Source organism: Nannobrachium achirus, assembly GCF_963921795.1.
Source record: "Nannobrachium achirus genome assembly, chromosome: 23".
NCBI classification, from domain to species: Eukaryota; Metazoa; Chordata; class Actinopteri; order Myctophiformes; family Myctophidae; genus Nannobrachium; species Nannobrachium achirus.
Genome location: NC_137830.1, coordinates 48,936,732 through 48,958,832, shown reverse-complemented (window position 1 = coordinate 48,958,832; position 22,101 = coordinate 48,936,732). Strand labels below are relative to the sequence as shown.

The 22,101-nt window shown below is 41.8% G+C and overlaps 1 protein-coding gene across 1 annotated transcript in view; it reads right to left on the bottom strand.

Annotated features, from left to right (window-relative positions):
- The window catches only part of apaf1 (apoptotic peptidase activating factor 1), a gene marked incomplete at its 3' end in the record, with an annotated part of 219,706 nt that extends 212,774 nt beyond the window's left edge, over positions 1 to 6,932 (bottom strand). Inside the window, exons 1-3 of the mRNA XM_080754411.1 lie at positions 6,796 to 6,932; positions 4,295 to 4,459; positions 934 to 1,123 (exon numbers count right to left, since the gene is read on the bottom strand). Coding sequence (XP_080610537.1) covers positions 934 to 1,123; positions 4,295 to 4,438 — 334 coding nt within the window. The 5' untranslated portion in view covers positions 4,439 to 4,459; positions 6,796 to 6,932. The remainder of the gene's footprint in view (positions 1 to 933; positions 1,124 to 4,294; positions 4,460 to 6,795) is intronic.
- Positions 6,933 to 22,101: the final 15,169 nt, after the last annotated feature.

The window sequence follows — 22,101 nt, the reverse complement described above, 5'->3', positions numbered from 1 at the left end:
TATACAATATATTCTTTTAAAGCGAACATTTTTAACTAAAATCTTTGCTTCTGGGGGGTCCCTGTAATGAAAATATTTTGAGATGGGGTCCGTGGTCGAATACATACGGTAATTCTAGGGGGTCCTTAATTCTAGGGATCCTTGACATTAAAAACTTTGAGCACCAAAGATAAAGAAACATAAGATTTTCCAGAAAACCATTAGGATTTAGATTAAAATTTTCTAAGTATTTTTCAGGTCAGTGTTTCTCAAAGTGGATTCCAGGGACTCTGGGTTCCTTTAGGAGGGTCTAAATTGACACATACAAGTAAGTCTACTCTGTAACTCTGTCAAATGTACAAATGGAACCAGGGTTTCATTTGTACACAGTCAGAGTTAAGGGGAGACCTTGAAATGTCAAAGTTAAAGAAACACTGCGTTAAACCAGGGACGTGCTGGGCCCCTGATTCAGCCCGGGAAAAAGAGTTGGAGAGGCCCTATTTTCTTTCTTTTTTTTCGTCGTTGTCAGATGGAAACCTTATATGTCCAAAACCGTTTGTTTTGTATTTATCATTTTAAAAATGATTTAAACTAGTGAAAACAGCCGATCTACAAGCACACAATGCCTCGCACCGCGAGGCGGTGTGTGCTTGTAGATCTGCTGTTTTCTCTACTTTTGTGCAACGGCCTTGTATGATGAAGCAGGGCTTTGCTTTGCGAAAAAATGTATACATTTGAAACGAGGTTTCTGCCCGACAGTGACGATTTACTTTGTTGGCCGCACAGCCCCCAAAATGGAACGAAGGCTGAATTTTTTTATTTTTTTTTCCTAATGGCCGGCCTGGACCGGCCGGGAATGAACCGGCCGTTCGGGAATTGTCCCGCTTTTCCCAATGGCCAGCACGTCCCTGGGTTAAACAACGCCACACACACACAGCTCTCCCCCGTCCTCACCGTAAGGCGTGCCGCCGTCAGAGAAGCTCCTGTGGCCCTCGGGGGAGGCCAGCGGCAGGCTGCTGTGCAGCAGGTTGGCCAGGTCTCCATAGCTCTCCCTGACCAGAGCGTTGTAGAAGGAGATGTAAGCCCGGTTGTCCTTGCGTAGCAGGAGCTCCAACAGGCCCACGGCCTGGTCCCTCCTGGTGGGCTGCACACATGATGCATCAGGGAGGGATTAGTAGGCCTTAGGGCTGTCACAATTATTACATGATCGTCTAATCGCAATTATTTGAGGTAATCGCAATTATTTTTTGCGTAATCGTCATAATCGTTTCCATCTTGAGAAATGTTTATATAGTTACGACCACTTTCAAAAAGTAGTGGAAATAGCAGATCTACAAGCTCACAACGCGTCGCGATGCGACGCGTTGTGAGCTTGTAGATATGCTATTTCCACTATCTATTTCCACTGTGTTCTTTTTTAAGTATAACATTGTCAAATATGTCAGTAATTTCTTTGTATATTTAGTTATTTGTCATGATTGCCATGTGCAACTTCAAAGCCTAAAAGCCAAACAGAAATGTAATTGTCAACGGCAAATACACAATTAAATCGTTAATCGCAATTATTTGAGTGACAATTAATCGTCATGTAAAATGTCATAATCGTGACACAGCCCTAGTAGGCCTGTCACAATTATTACATCATCGTCTAATCGCAATTATTTGAGGTAATCGCAATTATTTTTGCGTAATCGTCATAATCGTTTCCATGCTTAGAAATGTTCATATAGTTTCAAACACTTTCAAAAAGGAGTGGAAATAGCAGATGATCTACAAGCTCACAACGCTTATGAGCTTGTAGATCGGCTATTTCCACTATAAATGTATAAAGAATAATGTTATTAAATATGCCAGTCATTCCTTTGTATATTTAGGTTATTTGTCACGTCTATCCTGTGCGACTTTAAAACCAAACAGAAATGTAATTTTTATTCAGATGCTCTGGTGTTCAGCGACAAAAACGATAATCGCAATTATTTGTGACAATTAATCGCCACGTAAAATGTCATAATCGTGACAGCCCTCGGGATTAGGGTAAATGGTAAATGGCGCATTTATATAGCTCCTTTATCCAAGGTGACTTACATAGATTGTGCATTACATTCACCCATTCACACACACATTCATACATACACTGATGGAGGAGGAAACCATGCAAGGCACCAACCTGCTCACCGGGAGCAACTAGGGGTTCAGAGTCTTGCTCAAGGACTCTTCCACACTAACTCTAGGGAAGCCCGGGAATGGGATCGAACTGGGAACCCTTCGGGAACCCTCTGTGTTCTAAGACGGCAACTCTACCCCTGAGACACTGCCGCCCGGGGAAACACATTTGACATATCTTTGCTTTCGGTCTCCCTATTTTAACTTTTTGTGCTTTTTCATAAATAAATAAACACCCTTATCAGGGGTTGACACTAAGGTCTCAGAGGCACTTGCCCGTCAGGCAAGTACAGGACAGGTCATGTTCTACTTGCCCGAAGGTCATGCCCACTTGCCCGAAAAGTAAATGGTCCATTATAAAAATGATAGGTATGATTTTAATTCAATTTAACTTTCTGGGGCTGTGCAATAAAAAGAAATCATACCTCAATACCTCCAAATCCAAATACCTACATAGCCATGATTAAATATGTCTATGGTTTCACACTTGTTACATTCCACAGACCAGACAGATATGTCTATGGTGTTGTGTTTATAGACAGTGGTTGCGTTCCCTCTCAAAATGAGCACTTGCCCGTTCGGGCAACCTGAAAGCAAACTCCACCTGCCCGAAAGTTTTATTTACCTGCCGGGGGCAGGTGGGCAAGCCTTAGTGTCAATGCCTGCCCTACTTGATTATACTACTACGGCGTCACACAAAAAAGTATAAAAAGTGGCAGATCTGCAAGCTTGAAACGCGGTGTGAAGCCACACGTTTCGAGAAGCAGATCTTGTACTTTGATCCGCTACTTTTGCCATTTTTTTTATTTGAATCCTGAAAGGTTTTGGACATACAGTATGAGATTTACACCTGACAAATGTGATATCAACCACATAAACCATAGCCTCGTTTACCAGCCTTTTTCACAGTGATGTGTTGATATCATACAGTACATAACATGTTCTTTTAAATACTAATAAAATATCAACGAGGGGTCCCATCAAGGGAGGTTTTTTAAGCACACTCTGAAGCAAGGAATAGTTTAGGCGTGGGCGATATGGAAAAATACAATATGATATTTTCCCAAGCTGTATCACGATACACAATCTTATCGCGATTATTTTTCATGTTGGTTTTTATGGTTATTTTTCAAGTTACTTAACAGTACAAACACCTACAGTGCACGGTAAAAAGAAAAACTAAGGAGGAGGAGGAGTAACAGACCATTTAGACCAGTGGTTCTCAAACAAAAACAAAGACAAAAGGAACTATGGGTTCCTTTAAGGAGGTCTAAATTGATTATGTAGGGTCTAAATTGATGATGTATGTAACCCTTACGGCTCCATTTGGTTTCTTTGTATACTGTCAGAGTTAAGGTGAGACCTTGACATTTTAAAGTTTGAGAACTACAGATTTAGAAAAATACAGGTTTAAATGAATGAATGAATGCAATGAATCTCTGTATTAACAATTCAACAGGATTGTTTTATAAGGCTTCCTCATTGCATCACAATATATACGATATCTCCAAAAAGGCCTATCGTGGAGACATCGTATCGTCTCAACGATATTTATCACCATATCGCGCACCACTAGAATAGTTAACTCATTTAACGCTGATCCCGAGTATACTCGTGAAAGATACTCGAGTATTTAGAGTGCCGATCCCGAGTATACTCGCGTAAAATACTGTATATAGAGTAACGCTGGCACTCTTACCCTACGGTCCGTTGGAAAGTCCTGGCACGATTGGACTCGCCGATTCATCATCATCACGGATCCATGTGCACAAAATAGTAATCCCTTAACATGGAGGCCGACGGTGGATCTCATCTTTAATGTCCATTTTCTCCAAAAAACACTTTTAAAGCCAAGGATGGCATTAGATTCTCGCTGCAATAACGTAATAACAAAGGCAACGATCGGCCATTACAGCAACGGCATGGGCTGACGATCGCTTCCGTTGAATGACGTCATGACGTCAAACCGGAAATGTTTACGCAATGGACTTCTGGCCTTCAAAATAAGAGAATGGCCGCGGATGGAGCCTGCGAGAGGCACGCTGGACATTTTAACCCGTTCATGTCTGGAGCACTAAATGGGTTAAGAAAGCCCATGTATTCAATTAATCGAAAATGTAATCAATAAAATAATCCCTAAGAAAGTACCCACCAGACTCCGGACCCTTTCCTCCTCGTCGGCGCTCAGCACTCCGTCACTGATCATGTGATCCATGAGGTAGGCTGCCTTGATGTCCTGCTCAAGGATGGGACGGGAGCGGAGCAGACAGCTCCGTGCCCCTTCCTCCATCGCCATGGCAACAGGAGGGACGCACCGCTAACACAAGCAACGAGAGAGAGAGAGGCTGCTGGAGGGAGACATACGACAATGTGCAGCAACACGGCAGCAAGATGTGGGAACTGTTGCCATAAAAGAAGGCTAGAGCAGCCAGGGGTCTTCAAAGTTTTCAAGTCACGGACCCCGTAGTTGAGAGAGAGATGAAGCAGGGACCCCCACAACCTTTTCATAGATTCCATATGGTTTCATAAACTTGACAGCACAATCATCAGTGTATTTTGGATTCACGTCAATTTGTGTTTTGAGATATTTAACCACTTGAACGTCAATACTTCATAAAGGTGACCTTTCAGTCTGTACTTTTCCCCACTAAACCAAACCTTTTTGCCGAAAATAGACGATCTACAAGCTCACAACAGCGCGAGGCGTTGTGAGCTTGTAGATCTGCTATTTTTTGCTACAGATCTGCTATGTTTTGCTCTCAGAATATGGACACTAGGGTTCAAGTTGTTAACATAAAAAGGTTTGGAAGATTTGGAGGACCCCCTGTAGTAACTCTGAGGGCCCCCTAGGGGTCCCGGTCCCTGACCCCCTGTTGAAGACCCCTGGGTTAGAGAATGGAATACAACCACCCTAAGAACTACAAACCACTGAATGGCATCCAGACCTACTGCACATACAGTATAAACAGAGCTGCTACCGTTAAACACGTTTCAAATTTAAGGCGTTTTTCTTTTCTTTGTATAGTACTGTTGAAATCATATTGAGAAAAAAAGAAATGCTGCTATTTGTTCCAAAAAGCTTCATGCCCTGTTGTATATACTGTACATAACGACAAAATGCGACATAGCTCTGTTTACGCCATGCTGTACCCCTCCAACTGTATACCGGTATATGTTCCCTATTTTCAACTGTTTTTATTATGTTTTGACCAGGCCTGGAATTTCATCATTTTAGGGGCAAGGCCACTTGGCCTTTGGTGTATTCCATTTTTTAGGGCACAAAGGCCAAATGCCAGGGCAGGAAGGCCATCAAATAAAACAAGATTTAGTCCATTGAAAGAATTTGTTGAATTTAAGGGTTAGTGATGATCTGCAGTGATATGGATAAATTATGGTATTTACAATCTGATCCATGCTCAGCCCAGCACCAATCAAAATCACTGGATTGGTTTAAAGATGGGGAATCGGGGGAGTTGTGATTTCATAATCTCAACAAAAGACACTGGTGTCTACATGACAAGAAAAAGACAGGGGAGAAAGTGGTACAGTCAGCTGGGGCATTAAGGCCACTGTGGCTAAATGTCATGCCGGTTTGAGGGGCACAAGGCCAAACTGAGGGGCAACGACGGCCATGGCCTTCATGGCCTCCATGAAATTCCTGCCCTGGTTTTGACACTAGCCCCATATAGAACCTCACCCGTCGCTGCATACTCAGAGCACAACAGTATGCAGCGACGGGTGAGGTTCTATATGGGGCTAGTTTTGACTCTTGCTTTGGCAATGTAAACGTATGTTTTCTCATGCCAATAAAGCAGGTCAGAAGAACAGGTGATGTTTCAGTCTGAAATCCCCAGACAGTCCAGTCAATGTCTTGAAGAAACACTCAATACTCAACGTTAAAGCCATGAGTAGTTCTCACACTTTCAAGATTTTTAGAAAATATTCAAAAGTAGCAGATATACAAGCTCGATATATGAGCTTGTATATCTGCTATTTTTGAATAGCCAACGCATAAATATAAAATCACACAAGATGCTTCCCTTGTTTTGATGGGTTAAGATGTCCTTCTAACTCTGCTCTGCTTTTGATCATGGAATATTTAAACTGCATGGGTTGTGTTTTGGTAATCATGAATCAATGTGCATTATTTATCACATTGACGGAATAAATAAACAATTAAATGAAATACATTCATAAATGCCAAGGGTGTGAAAAAATGAGTCAGCCATTTGACAGCTGTCAAGTCAGTGCATGGCACTGTGTAAAATGAAACAAAAACTGGATTTGGATTCGGCATGTATTGTTTACAATGCAGATTATTTAGTCTTGTATTGTATGATTGATTGACTGATTGACTGACTGACTGACTGACTGATTGATTGATTGATTGATCGTACACTAGAAGTTTGCAGAGGAAAGGGTACAGTACAGTTCACTGATACAAAATCAACTAAGGATAAAGTCAATACCACAAGAAAGCTGTTAGGCTTGTTTAAAGTGGGGTCCCTTTGTACTGAAGTCATACAATATGTAATATAATATCACCGTTCTGGGGCTACAAGACTGTGAGTTGCCAGGAACAGATAACTTGACAAGTTACAACATGACGTGAAAATGAAACGAAACAAAGAGAGAAGCACACAGTATACATACTTACAAATCCTTTGGGTTTGATGGCGAGACCGCCTGTCGAGTAGCCAATATCCACGATTATGAACTCTCCGTTTTGACAATTATATTCAATCTAATGTCATTTGTTCCGTGTTGTTGTTGTTCATTCAACTCCACGCCCATTCACACACAGGTTTAAAATCTGCTTCCTGATTCCCAACAAAAACAACTTGCCCGGTGCGAAGCAGCCAATGAGCTAACAGCCCTGAAACATGATGGGTCGTATCTCAGGGCCGTCATGGATCCACTTCAACCTGGCGTTGAGCGGTTTAAAAAATAAAGTGCTTAGTCAATGTGGAACAATGTCACAATATGGTACGCTTCAGCCGAATTACCCGTATCTTCCGTATTGTGTAATAAGAAGCATTGTAATTCAATCGGACTTATTTTAATGTCTTTAATCTATCGGAGTGCACTGCAGTACACCCCCCCCCCCCCCCAACGGATGGGGTCGCGTAGTTGCAGTTGAGAGAAATCAGAGGAAATGGCCGCCAATTAGATTAGAATATTTTGTATTAAACAATACGGATAATATGGGCAATTCTGCTTCAGCGGACCATATTGTGACATTCTCATACCTTCTTTAAGCACTTGATTTTTGTTATTTGAACGTGTTTGTAAACGTACCTGGCAAATTAGCTACACAGCTCAACACCATGTTGAGATGGTTCCATGACGGTATATATGCCCGTAATTTTCAAGGCTACCAATGAAGGGCCGGGCTGCAGATCACGTGACAGAATGAGCTCATACAAGCCTGGGCAAAGGCAACATGCTGCCTGGTGATAAGATAACACGCGCGCGCGTGCTCGCACATACACACACACACACACACACACACACACACACACACACACACCTGGTGCTCTGATAATGAATTTACGGTACTCAAAACCCAATTATTAGTGCAAACAAACTGACCTACTAAGCGATACACATACTGTAGTAGCCTACTACTAGGCCTACTGTACAGATACCACTATAAGACATCAATTATGCAATAAATATGAATGTAATTTCCATTTCATTAAATGCAGATACAAGGCATGGTGTATTAAAACACACACACACACACACACACACACACACACACACACACACACACACACGCACGATCAACACAGATTATTGAAAGGGAAATGTGTTTTGTTTATATCCACTAGAGAGTGCTGTTCTCTTGCTCAACGACCAATGTGTGACATTTCTATCATTTCATGCAGATGTTGAAAGTTATGTCGATATTAATGGATGTGTTCTTCAATGTAAGTGTACCATATGCCTGAGGTTGCCTGTTTCAACAAAAATGCCCCGTTATATTATGGTCAAACCATGTCATCATAGACATTTGACAAATAATCTCCAAAAATCTAAATCATTGTCAAACCAGAAGCAGGATTGTGTAAAGTGATTGTATAAGTATAAATTGTATAAGTTATATTGTATATTGGACTAAATAACAATGTATTCCCTAAAGAAATTCCATTGAGCTTTGACAAAAAAAATTCAAAGACAAAAACAAGACAAAATCGATTTGGGGCCTGCCCTTGACATGATGTTTGAGAACCTTATCAGACCACAACAAATTTGGTGTGCACTCTTTTCTTCATTGCATTACATTTTTAGTCTATCACCCAGTTGACCGTTTTTCAGCCCCTCTCTCTCCCCCCCTCACTTTAGAGTTCCAGTTCCCAGTCTACTCATTTGTGTCACTTATAAATTAACCTGCATTGCAAGTACTGTTCTGAGAAAGTGTATTTTGTTTACTAAAGAGCTTGAGACATGGAGACTCATCCTGTTACTGATAACAATGAGTACATCAGAATATAGAGCTATTTAATAACACATAAGGTATAAACTAGAGAGATCTGGTATAAATATATTTTATTCTTTACAGACACAAACACTTATTAAAATGAACTTCAATACATATCAATGTCAGTTTTTAAATTAACAAGTTACAGTATTCAACAACAAGGCAAACCGTTCAATAAATAACACCAACTGAAGAGATTGCAGTTTGGGCATTTGCATGTCTGTGTTCATACACTAACAAGCCTTTACATTTCCTGTAAAGTTTCTCATAAGAGATGTTAATGCCTCTTAAACATTTTAAATAAAACTGCAACTTCCCCCCTCTACTCCTAAATCTCTTTGCCAAAAACAGCCAGTCTACATGTTCACAACACAACCCAGTAGATCTGCTATGTCCCCATAACATAAATGCTATAGTGGTCAAGGAATATTTCTCTTTCAACATGTTTGGGGTCATTTTAAGCTTTTGTGAGCACCCCAGATAGTTTAAATTGCTCGAGTCAGTATTTAGAAATGTGATTGATGGCAACAACAAATTGCCACGGAAGGCAACCGCGTCGTCCTGTGCTTCGCCACCTCCTCCCCGGTGGCTTCCGGGGGGACGCCAGCCAGCGGAGGTACGACAGGCCTGACCTCTAGAGCTCGCAAGCTTTCCTTTGCCAGCCGAAACCTCACGGAGCGCAGCAGGATCCGTGGGGATGAAAGTACAAACCCTTGTACGATGGGGTGGAAGACAAATACTCTGAAAGACGGGGTGGAGTAACAAAGCCTGACGGCGAGTCCGAGGACTGGATGAGGATTGCCGAGCTGCAGGCCAGGAAAAAAACAGCAGCAGCATCACCTCAAGTACACCTCTCCACTGGAGCCCAGGCCTCAAGTACACCTCCCCACTGGAGCCCAGGCCTAGCCTATGTACACCTCCCCACTGGAGCCCAGGCCTAGCCTATGTACACCTCCCCACTGGAGCCCAGGCCTAGCCTATGTACACCTCCCCACTGGAGCCCAGGCCTAGCCTATGTACACCTCCCCACTGGAGCCCAGGCCTAGCCTATGTACACCTCCCCACTGGAGCCCAGGCCTAGCCTATGTACACCTCCCCACTGGAGCCCAGGCCTAGCCTATGTACACCTCCCCACTGGAGCCCAGGCCTAGCCTATGTACACCTCCCCACTGGAGCCCAGGCCTAGCCTATGTACACCTCCCCACTGGAGCCCAGGCCTAGCCTATGTACACCTCCCCACTGGAGCCCAGGCCTAGCCTATGTACACCTCCCCACTGGAGCCCAGGCCTAGCCTATGTACACCTACCCACTGGAGCCCAGGCCTAGCCTATGTACACCTCCCCACTGGAGCCCAGGCCTAGCCTATGTACACCTACCCACTGGAGCCCAGGCCTAGCCCATGTCTGCTATCAAATCTCTAAACACTGAATCAAGCTAATCAAAAACTGGGGTCTGGGGTGCTCACACAAGGCAGAGTAGACGTTGAAATGCCCCTTTATCGCGAACCTTTGGAGAGACCTTTGAAAAAGGCAGGAGGATTTCTGAGTGCATCATCCCTGTCATCCAGCCTCGCCCAGAAGGCTGCCTCTGACTCCTTGCTGTCAAAGTCAAAGAATGGCCTTAGAGGTGGCGAGGCTGGCTTCGGGCCTCTTTGGGGCGGGCCCAGCCAAAACAGGCCCAGGGGAGGCCCCAAGAGGCCCGACCCTGGGAACTCTTTGGGCTCTAGGGCTCTTAGGGTTGGCCTCGGGCACTTATTGGCTCGCTCCGGGTCTGGGAGCGTTTCACCCGGTTCCGGGGCCTGGTGTGTCAGGGCTGGCTCCGGGGGCGTTGGGCCTGGCGCGTCTACAGTGCTTTCCTCTTCCAGTTGTGCAGCAAGCGGAGGTTTTGGGACGCCTACTTTCTTATACCTGATGGGCTTGGGCTTCGTGTTGAGCTGTGACAGAAAATGAATTTGATTAATACAACCCTCTGAATGTACAGTTAAGACTTTAAATTATTATTTTCCCTTCCCCTTTTAAAGGTATGCACCAGGTATGTACTTACCCATGGCGTTGCAATCCTCAAGGATTTATCTAGATACAAAGGACAAGAATATGAATAAAATCTAGTCTTTTTGTGCAATCTTTAGATTAAATACTATGGAATTTAAGATAGTCAGGAAATGATTGTTTGGGGGGGGGGGGGGGGGCTTTTACCTGCATTCATTGAGCTACTGTATTCTTCATGCTGGTCTTCTGTGCCTTCAACGAAACTACAAACAGAAAGACACTGTTAACCACTTTCAAATGTCATTATAGGTGAAAATGTTCAAAAAGCCATAATAGCTGATCTACAAGGTCAAAGCACATTGCATGTAACCTCCCTGGTGTTCGTTCACAACAGGCCGTTTGGTTTCCGCCTAAAGCGCGGAAACCACTAGAAGAAGTTGCGTCGCTCTGATTTGGTTCCCTCCGTTTGTTTCCCCAATCCTTATTAAAATGCTGGAGTATCCTAGTGTAGTCTTGCCAGTCGCTAACAGTTGGACTAAAAGATGCATATACCAAACGATTTTTTCAAAAGCAAAACTACTCCGCATCAAGGAGTTTATTAGGTAGGCCCTAAAAGTATGTCCTTGAGCGCAGGGGAATATTTTGGGTTAAAACTGATTCCGGTGGATAGTTCCGGCCAAATTGTAGTCCTTTGAGTACTACAACATGACGTTTTGTGGTTTCCGCTCCAGACCGGTTACAAGCCCGAAAAGTGAAGTGATCCCAGACTACATTGCATGTGATAGATAGATACCTTTATTATCCCAAGGGGGAAATTCAGTTGTAGCACAGCAGTATACAGTTATTTACAAAGTTACAGAGAAGTAAGAAAAAAGATAGATAAGAGGAAAAAAACAGTACAGTAGTACTACAGTACCAATAAAGAGAAGCTGCAAGAGAAGGTGAATGTGAACTTGTACATTGGTCGTTCTCCATTCTGATCAACAAACTCACAACGCGTTTCATGTGAGCTTGTAGATTGGATATTTTTGAAAATATGAATACCAATATTATTAAAGTATAGAAGGCATAAGTGGCTATACTTGTAGTTGTAGAATTATGATGAGTGGAAAGCCTACCGTTTTTCATGCTTTTCAGCAGGGATGGTCGGGGAACCTGCAAACAGGAGATTAGTCATTATCAACATGCAAATTGGAAAACATCCCCTTCACTCAAAACAGGGTCTGTGGTGGGTTTGATTAAACCCACAGAACTGTGAAAAAGACCAAAATACATGCATTTTATCAATGACTTCATATGTATTCCTGAAAGTTTACAATAGTTTAGGCTTGTCAAAAGGGTGCAAGAAGAAGTCTGTTGTCTGTTCTGTATTCTGATTAATGTCATGATTTCTTTGAAACAAATAAAAACAACATTCTCATACCAAGGATGGTGGATACGTTTGGCTGCGGCTGCAGGTACAGGTTCTCAGCATGGCTCAAGTTCAACAAGGTGGAGTTGACAGGTAAACCTGTGATGAACTGAGGTGACGAGAGTGTCACCGATGCCTCTGTGAGAACAGAGAGGAGACCACAAAACCACATAGTGGGAGAAATATGTGAAAAAGGTTCACATATTTTACGCTTTCTGCTTTCCGGCAGAAAGCGTAAAAATTTGCACCTAGGGGTATTTGTGCGCGCTGAATTAAAAAAAAAAAAAACTTTTCTCAAATTCACTTTTCTCTAATTCACTTACCATAGGGTTAGGGTTAGGAAAAAAACACCCCCCAAAAATCTTCTTTAAGTAGCATGTGAGGGGTCTATCTAGGGGGTTTTCATGATTCTGAATCCATTCCAAGCATTTGTTTTGCACAAAAACAAATGGACCCCACAAAACTATGGTTTAGTGATGAGTCATCACTTTTCACAGTTGTGTAGGGTCCATTTCTTGCCCAAGGAATGTTTTTCGTGCAAAACAAATGCTTGCAATGGATTCAGAATCATGAAAACCCCCTAGATAGACCCCTCACATGCTATTTAAAGAAGATCTTTTGGGGGGTCTTTTTTCCCTAGTATGGTAAGTGAATTAGAGCCACCAGATCCCTTGGGAAAAGTGCTTGGGACCGTCAATTTTTGAATTCGGCACACAAAAATACCCCTAGGTGCAAATTTTCACGCTTTCTGCTGAAAGTGAACACTTTAGCCTATTTTTGTTACATATTTCTTCCACCAACAGGTATAGAAGAGATATGGCAGGACACAATAGAATTAAATCATACATAGAATAGCTGTCAAAATTCACCAACATGTCAAACATGGAAGAGAAAGTAATCAATCCTTCCTCCATGTCATGATAGAATATATGTTCTAGAACCAGTAAGACTCCCTAATCAGGAGATAAGCGACCGTCGGGTCGCAGCGTGATTTTAGGGCAAAATGCGTAGGAGCAGTGTCGAAAAATGTGTTTGAAAGAAATCGGCCTGATGGTGGCGCTATATGGGACAGATCCATGTTGATGACATGAGTGTTGATGACATGAGTATAGACATACTGTGTACCGATTTGCATGATTTTAGGGCAAAATCTGTAGGAGCAGTGTCCAAAAACGTGTTTGAAAAAATGGTGATGGTGGCGCTATATGAGACAGATCCATGTTGATGACATGAGTGTAGACATACGGTGTATGGATTTGCGTGATTTTAGGGCAAAATCTGGAGGAGCAGTGTCCAAAAATATGTTTTGCAAGAATCGGCCTCATGGTGGCGCTAGAAGAGGGCCATGTGAGAATTGAGGTGTTAGGGTAGTGGTTTGGCAGACAAGGAGTGTGTGTGCACATTTTGGCATGGATCGGGGCAACGGTGGCGGAGATATGAGAAGGGCAAAAGTGTGACGTGTGACAGACTGACAGACAGCTGGTGGAGGTTTTGATAGTAACTGCGACCTGACGGTCGCAATAAACTGCACACTTTTACACTACATACACCTACCGTAATCCTCTTTCAGGAGCATCTCGGGTGAGGGCAAGGTGTCGGAGGAACCGAGGCTGTCACCCGAGCCCATGCTATCATCGGAGTCCAGCCCATCAGAAGAGTCCAGGCTACTATCGGACTCCTGGTCATCAGAAGAGTCCAGGCCATCAGAAGAATCCGGGGAGACAGAGGAACTAGAGTCTTCATCAGTAACTGAAGGTCTGCGGTCTTTGTTGTCATTGGAGCCGGTTTGCCGCTGGACCATATCTGGGCGCCTTGGCACTAGGGCTGTCACGATATGACATTTTACATGACGATTAATTGTCACTCAAATAATTTGCGATTAACGATTTAATTGTGTTTTTGTCGTTGACAATTACATTTCTGTTTGGCTTTTAGGCTTTGAAGTTGTACATGGTAGATATGACACATAACCTAAATATACAAAGAAATTACTGACATATTTGACAACTTACTACTTAAAAAATAACTTTGATAGTGGAAATAGCAGATCTACAAGCTCACAACGCGTCGCGATGCGACGCGTTGTGAGCTTGTAGATCTGCCATTTCCACTATTTCTGACATTTTTCAACATTCACGATTATGACGATTATGACAAAATAATTGCGATAATGTCAAATAATCACAATTAGACAATTATGTAATAATTGTGACAGCCCTACTTGGCACTGGCAGTTCCTCTTCCGGTGGTCGCTCGTGTCTTTCAAGAACCATCTCATTCTGTGTGTTCGTCCCTGGGTTAGCCATCGTCTGGCTGGCTGGCTCACACATTCGGGCCGGGTTTCCAGCATTTCGATTTGTCAGTGGGACAGGCGTACTGCCCGATCTCCTCAGTTGTTCAGCCACCACAGGGCTCATGTACCGTATGGCCACAATAGGGCTCATGAAATGTACCGTCTTCTTTTGACGGACGGTCCTTCTACTGGTCTGTGTAGATGAATATAAGAGAAGAAAAAGGGACTGTGAGATAGCGAGCGAAAGCAGTGAAGTAGAGTATGTAAATAACTAAACTCTACTTGACATGTGTGATCTATCCCTATGGAATTTATGGCTTGCATGTGCAAAGAAAGAACAAAAAAAAGACAGATTTGAATTATTGAATATCGATTTGATGCTAGGAAGTATTATGTTTGTTTTTATTTTCACATGCATGCCATGAATTGCATAGGGATAAATCACACATGGTTTTATGACATCAACTTGCGACAGGCATTTCCCCTGTTGAGTGAAAGATTAGCCATTTCTAGAAGAAATACAATATTGAAGGTGTTTTTAATTTTACATTGTAGTTACAGAGGACAACTATAATGAATTAAAGCATATTTGTCGTATTAGCCAGGGATCCCTTTAACATCATTGAGCTTGTAAAACAATATTAGTCATTATTACCAATATTAACTGCATATGTTTATGAAATATAAGCAGGAAAGAATGCAGTCTGATAATTCTCATTGTGAGCACACATTTCATGATCATTTATACTTCAGAAGCCGAGTTTACACCCCTGTGCTGTTGTGGGTTTAACTTACTCTAGGACTAGGTCTTTTAGTTCTAAAAGTAGGGCATTTTGTAGCTCTGGTCCATAGCGTTAGTGGAGTTAGGGAGAACTCCACTAACGCTATGGACCAGAGCTAGGCATTATGCAGCATAACGTGCACATTGACAATCTCAATGAGAAATCTCCCCCACACATTCACACAGATGTCTACTCTACATCACATAACCAGAAAGTGCACAGCAAGGAGACGAGGGTGTGCAAGACGCAAGGGTGAATGTCTGTTGGGAACGGTTGCAGTGAATATTTTCACTCAGGGTGATCATTTGGCTTTAAATGGGAGTATAAATTACATGGTCGTTTTCTGCCCTTTTTAGGAACTCCAAAGACTGTTGTTCACCATTGAAAGATATCCATATATTGATTATTGATATCCATATAAAGATATCCATATATTGCAAGAGATTTGCATTAAGTAAACCAATACAAATTGTGCAAGGAGAAAGTCACTATGAGGTTTTATTGTCACGCTTATGAGGAAAAATAAACAGTGGTGTAAAGTACATTTACTTAGGTATTTGTACTTTACTTGAGTATTTCCAGTTTCCAATAATTTTACTTCTACTCCACTACATCTCGGATCCAAATAGTGTACTTTTACTCCACTATATTTATTGAAAACTTTAGTTACTAGTTACTTTACAGATATAAATTATAATGTTATTACAAAACACACAAAAACCACTTAAGCCTTATTTTATACATTGGCTATTTGAAAATAGCCGATCGCGACACGTTGAGAGCTTGTAGATCTGCTATCTGCTATTTTCAAACATTTTGTACTTTTACTTTTGGTACTTTTTAAATGTTTTTTATCCCACGATTTTTGCAACCCATTTCTCTCACCCGGTTTAGTTTAGTTTAGTTTATTTGATCACTCACATTTTTACAAGTCATACATCCACTTAGTCAGTGACTACCTAACCTGTAGTCCTGGTTTCCGCTCTCCCCCTGCCGCACCAGGGGGCATTGGGGAGCATCCGGCTGGCTAGGGGGTAGTATAGAAACCAGGACTACTGCATGTTTTTGTGTGAGGGCCTATGCCCAAGGAGACACAGGGAGAACATGCAAACTCACCACAGAAAGGCCCTATCGCCAACCCCACCTAGGGTGTGGGTGCTGATGACGCAGGTGGAGGAACACGCCCCCAGCACCCCCGGCGGGAATCGAACCCAGGACCTTATGGCTGTGAGGCGAAGTGCTAACCACTGCACCACCGTGCCCCCTACTTTTGGTACTTTTAAGTACTTTTTGATGCCAATACTTTCATACTTTTACTCAAGTACATTTTGAATTCCGGACTTTTACTTGTAACAGAGTACAGTATTGATACTTTTACTTAAGTAAAGAATGCGAGTACTTTTTCCACCACTGAAAATAAAACAGTTTTAACTGGGGTGAATTTCCATTTGTGGATGAACTATCCTTTAACTGCATCACACAAGGATGTGCAGTGGGTTTGGTGGATGGTTATGAAGAATACTATACTGTAGATGGCTTCACTGATTACAAGGTTTTTGAAATTACATTGAAAATATATACCTTTTTAGACACCATACTGACCACAATACTACCTCCCCCTAGCCAGCCGGGTGCTCCCCAATGTCCCCTGGCGCGGCAGGGGGAGAGCGGAAACCAGGACTACAGGTTAGGTAGTCACCGGGTGAGAAAAATGGGTTGCAAAAACGTGGGATTAAAAAATATTAAAAAAACAAAACAAAAAAAAACAATACTGACCTGCATTCTGGAATGACCTGGCACCTCCAACAGCGGCTCAAAGCGTGGGCCCACCTTGGGCAGAACCCTCCTGTTATCTGAAGAGGTGTAAAAGAACATCCCAGAACAATATTTAAACCTAACGCTGAAGTCTGTGTTTTTAATTAAACCGTTCCTTGCAATAGTTTAGCTGTAGCAAAATGCATTGGAGGACACATTTCTGAACAGTGTGACAGACAGAATATAGAATATATAAATACTGTTCCAGGCCTGAATCCATTATACCCTTATGCCTCATTCACACTACAGATATATAGTTGAACGTTTTGCTTGGTAATTCAATGTAATCTCTATATAGTTGAACGTTTTGCTTGGTAATTCAATGTAATCTCAATGGAAACCAGCTTTAAAGGCTGGATTCCAAGGACAGCCGACATGCCCAGCCTTTAAAGCTGGTTTCCATTGAGATTACATTGAATTACCAAGCAAAACGTTCAACTATATATCTGTAGTGTGAATGAGGCATTAGGCCTGTCATAGTCGCAATTATTTGATCCATTTGCATTGATAAGGTCTATAAATGTATTAAATACACTAGGCTACAGCAGTGGTTCTCAAAGTGTATTCTTAGGGACTCTGTGGGTTCCTTTATGGGGGTCTAAATTGACTCATAGAAGTCTGTAACTCAAACAGCATACAAATGGAACCAAATGAACCCCAACAACAGGTTCATTTGAACACTGTCAGAGTTAAGGGGAGACCTTTGAAATGTAAAAGTTTGAGAAACACTGCACTAATAGAACTATTGGCCTGTGCTGGACTACTAGTCATTAATTTAGACAGACATGCGTTTTAGACGTGCAAATGTTCATTGTCAAAAACACTATTAGTGTGACAAATTAAGAATTCATCATTGCATGTGAGTGAGTGTGCATTTCTTACTTTTATTTTGCCAGCCTTTGCTTGTCTTTACAGGAGTGTCTGCTTTCAGTGCTTTATTGCGTCGTTGTGGAGCCATCTTTCTTTGACACCGTCACCTAGCTAGTTGGCTAAACACCTCATATAGGATAGATCCTACAGGAGGTGAAAGAATTGGTAAAGCAAGGTTTTTATAGTTGTTCTGTAACAATGTGTAAGCGGTGAAGAAGCGGTGTGTGTGAGTGTAACTTACCGAACACAGAAGGCCTCTGGACAGGGGAACGTACAGGACTGATAGTTATTATGAACAATCACACAATAATGACACTTGGCAGGTGGTGTGATTAAAACTATCCCACGCCAATAAAGCCCCGTGCGCGAGCCTTGGGGCTTTTAAGCCGTGACATCATTTTGTAGGCAGAGGAGAACTTTTGCCCCCAGCAGCGCCCGTGAATCTTTTTACTTTTACGATTTATTTTTTCTTCTCTTTGTTGTTGAAAGGAAAGTGGTAGAATTATACTTTAGTCGTTATTTTTGTCTCGGATCTGTTGAAATAGCGAGGGACAGATATTGATAATAAATCTGCTTGGAGGTATGACTACAAAATGATGTCACGGTTTAAAAGCCCCCTCTTTCAAATGATGACAAAATTAATGTAGAAAAATGTATGTTATCTGTTATCAACCTTCTTAATTCTTGCTAAATATCATTTTTAATATTCATTGTACCAAATTTGCCAACCAACGTCCAACTATTGTTGTTTTTAAAGCCCTGCTACAGTCATATTAATAGGCCTACTTTAGAAACCTTAAAACATAAACACTAAAGCTATGATGAGAACCAGAAGAATATGTGATGAATATTGCCTAAATGTATAAAGCTCGAGCTTATTTCTTTCCCCCTTTATTTTACTTATTTTTAGTCATGTGAATGCTTTTTGTCCTGTTCTGTTTGTATGTACTGTGACCATTTGTCAATAAAATAAATATATATAGAAAATAAATAAAGTTCAGTCCAGGCTGGACTGAACTTTATTTATTTTCTATTTATTTTGTATTTTTACTTGTATTTATTTAACCATTTTTATGTTCTTGGTTCTCCAACATCTCATTGTCACTAAAAATGCTACTGAATATTCAGAGACTGCATTTTATTAATTGAATCATTGAATACAAAAACAAACCTACGATCCATAAGGTGTAAAATGCATTGTGTACAGCACAGGGGCATCAATTGGGTATGGCAGGGGTATGCAGCTGCCATACCCTGGGTCCAGGGGGGGAAATAAAAGTTACTTTTAAATATACATCCATGAATGTCTCTTTGTCTATCTGTGCTGGTTATTATGTTGTTAAATTACAGTAAAATAGCTACAAATGCAAAATGTTACAGAATGGTCACTTTAACAAGGTATTATAATTATATTCTCCCCATCTTGACAAAATTGTATATTCCCAGGTTCTGCAGGTCAGCTGCACAGGTGCAATGCACTTGTTCCAGGCTGCCATATCCAGCCCAAGAAACCATAGACTTCTGTACTTCTTAAAATAAATGTATCATGCCTGTTGCTAAGGTATGGCAACATGACTGGTGTCTTGCACGCGCGCGAAGACACCAGTCATGTTGCCATACCTTAGCTTTTTCTGAACTGACGCCACTGGTACAGCAGTGTTCATTCATTCATTTATGCATTCAGGGGTGTTGTGCTTCTAAAGCAGTATTTAACAAACCTTTTGGCTCACGACCCAACAGATAACATTTTCACTACAGCTTAAAAGTATATATTTTTAAATGTATGGATTTATTTGTTTTTATTTATTTGAAGCGGTGAAAAGCCGCTTCCAAGGAGTGGCTTTGTGTGTCCCGTACATGTCCATATATGGTCATTCCAGTCCAGAATGAACAGGCTTTGTCTGTCCCGTACATGTCCCGTGCATGCAGAATTGAGGATTAGTCAAGCTTCACATGACAATTTGGCCCTCCATATAAAATCATTCATTCATTCAGAATTCATACAAAATATAGAACTAAAGCACATAGAAAGTATAGATCTAGAACACAGATTTCATAGCTCTAGAACACATAGAATAAAAATTCACCGCTTCACTTCGAACCGAGGTTTGATTTATATTTTTATTAATGAAAACTGTGCTCAATGTTTTGAAAGAATAATAATTACAAATAAAATGTAGGAAACAAAAAAAGTAAAGGGATATTTACTCCCACCCATAAAAATGGGTCCGCAACCCAAAGATGGGTCCAGACCCACTGTTTGGGAAACAGGATCATCACTACCAGAGTTCATGTGACACAGAGAGAACCTGTCAGGGGGGACTTTTACTGTATTTAAGTGTACTTGAGTAGAGGCAAATATTGTACTGTCTCTTTACTCCACAACAATCATTTCATAGCTTCAGTTACTAGTTACTTTGCCGATTTAGATTATTATTATTAAAAACATACATAAAAGGGCTGCCCATATTGTCTCTGACGACCAAACCTTTCATCGGAAATGTCCGGTTCAACTACAAAATGACGTCACTCGCAACCTCTGAAAAGCATTACCCTGAATGAGAGTTGGGGAAGCCGCTCGTCAGAAAGTTGGGTGGTCGGAGATGGTATGGACAGCTCTGCCCTCTCTCTAGTGACCATGTGCAGGCATTGACACTAAGGCTTGCCCACCTGCCCCCGGCAGGTAAATAAAACATCAGGGCAGGTGAAGTTTGCTTTCAGGTTGCCCGACAGGGCAAGTGCTCATTTGAGAGGGGACACAAATGTCTCTAAACACAACACGAGATATCTGTCTAAACACCTGAACGTGGCCAGTGCGCTGTCTTCTGGTCTGTGGAATGTAAAATAAGAGCACTATTTACCTAATGTGCTGTTTTTACTGTTGCTACATTTAAAAATATAAAATAACAAGTGTGAAACCATAGACATATTCAATCATAGTATTTGGTATTTGGAGGTATTGAGGTATGACATTTTATCGCACAGCCCCAGAAAGTAAAGAAATAAGTGTTAAATTGAGCGGTAATTAAAATTGTGCCTATCATTTTATAATGGACGATTTACTTTTTTTGGGAAAGTGGGCATTACCTTCGGGCAAGTAGAACATGACCTGTACTTGCCCGATGGGCAAGTGCCTCTGAGACCTTAGTGTCAACCCCTGATGTGTATAAACACAACTGACATCATGTCCAAATGTCCGATATCCAGGTATAGAGGGTATGCGCGTGACATCACTGTTGCTGGAAGTTATGTGGGAACACGCCTACTTAGTGGCAAAAAACTCATTTCTGCCATTGACAGCCCATACATCCAAACAGAAAAGTCCTATCTGATTCTATTAAACAAAGTTAACTCAACAACATTGTGGCTGTACTGAAAGCTCGAATGATCCTCTTTCTATCTGCAAAGTTTTTGTTTCATAAATATACACCATAGGCATGTTAAGAGCTACTTTCTGTCCAGACATTCTGTGCAGGTTTTAATTTTTCCAAGTGTCAGAGTTTGGAAGCACTCGTCGTTTTCAACAACACAACATCCTGCTGCCTCCTGCATTATGTGCAATTTAGAAACAGGTGGTATACAGGACTGTTGAGTGATTTGCAACTAGCACTTCCAAACTCCAATGCTCCATGCTGCTCAATGTTTTGCCACTCAGTCTAGATTAGGGGGGCGGTTCCCAATGGACGTGCATACCCTCTATATCCAGGTATTACAATAACCACACTAAATGTACTTGCGCCAGCGGCTGGAGACATAGCAAACTAGACAGCTGTGATTAGTTCCATCAGATTACTGAGCGGGAGAGGGAGGGTGATGTGTAGGCTGTGTAGATCTCAGAACAGTTCAGTAGGCACTTGGCAGTATAAAAGGTGTCTTAGCAGTAATAACTTTCAGAAGAAACTTTGAATGTCAGATATGTGGCATGGTGGTAGCATGTAGCCCCCTTTAATACCAAACATAACTCCTACCCCAGAGGAGGAGCTATAAAGAAAAGGCCAAGGCGTTGGTGGTGTAGAGGGTGAAACATCTTGCCATGCTGTCCTGTACCACAGCTGTGCAGGTGATGTGGAGAAGAGCCATACGTCATGTTCCATCCCAGAAGAAGACAAAAAGACAGAACATTTACGGTTGACATTTGTATTGTTATCATAGAGCAGGGTTCCCCAATAGGCGGCCCGCGGGCCATTTGCGGCCCGCGGGGGGCTACTGTCTGGCCCCCACCAACCCCAGTAATAATGGTGATATAAGAGCAGCAACAAAACTAGTATATCGTCGTTGTATCTCAAAATGTGGACGTTCTTTCGCAAAGTAAAGCT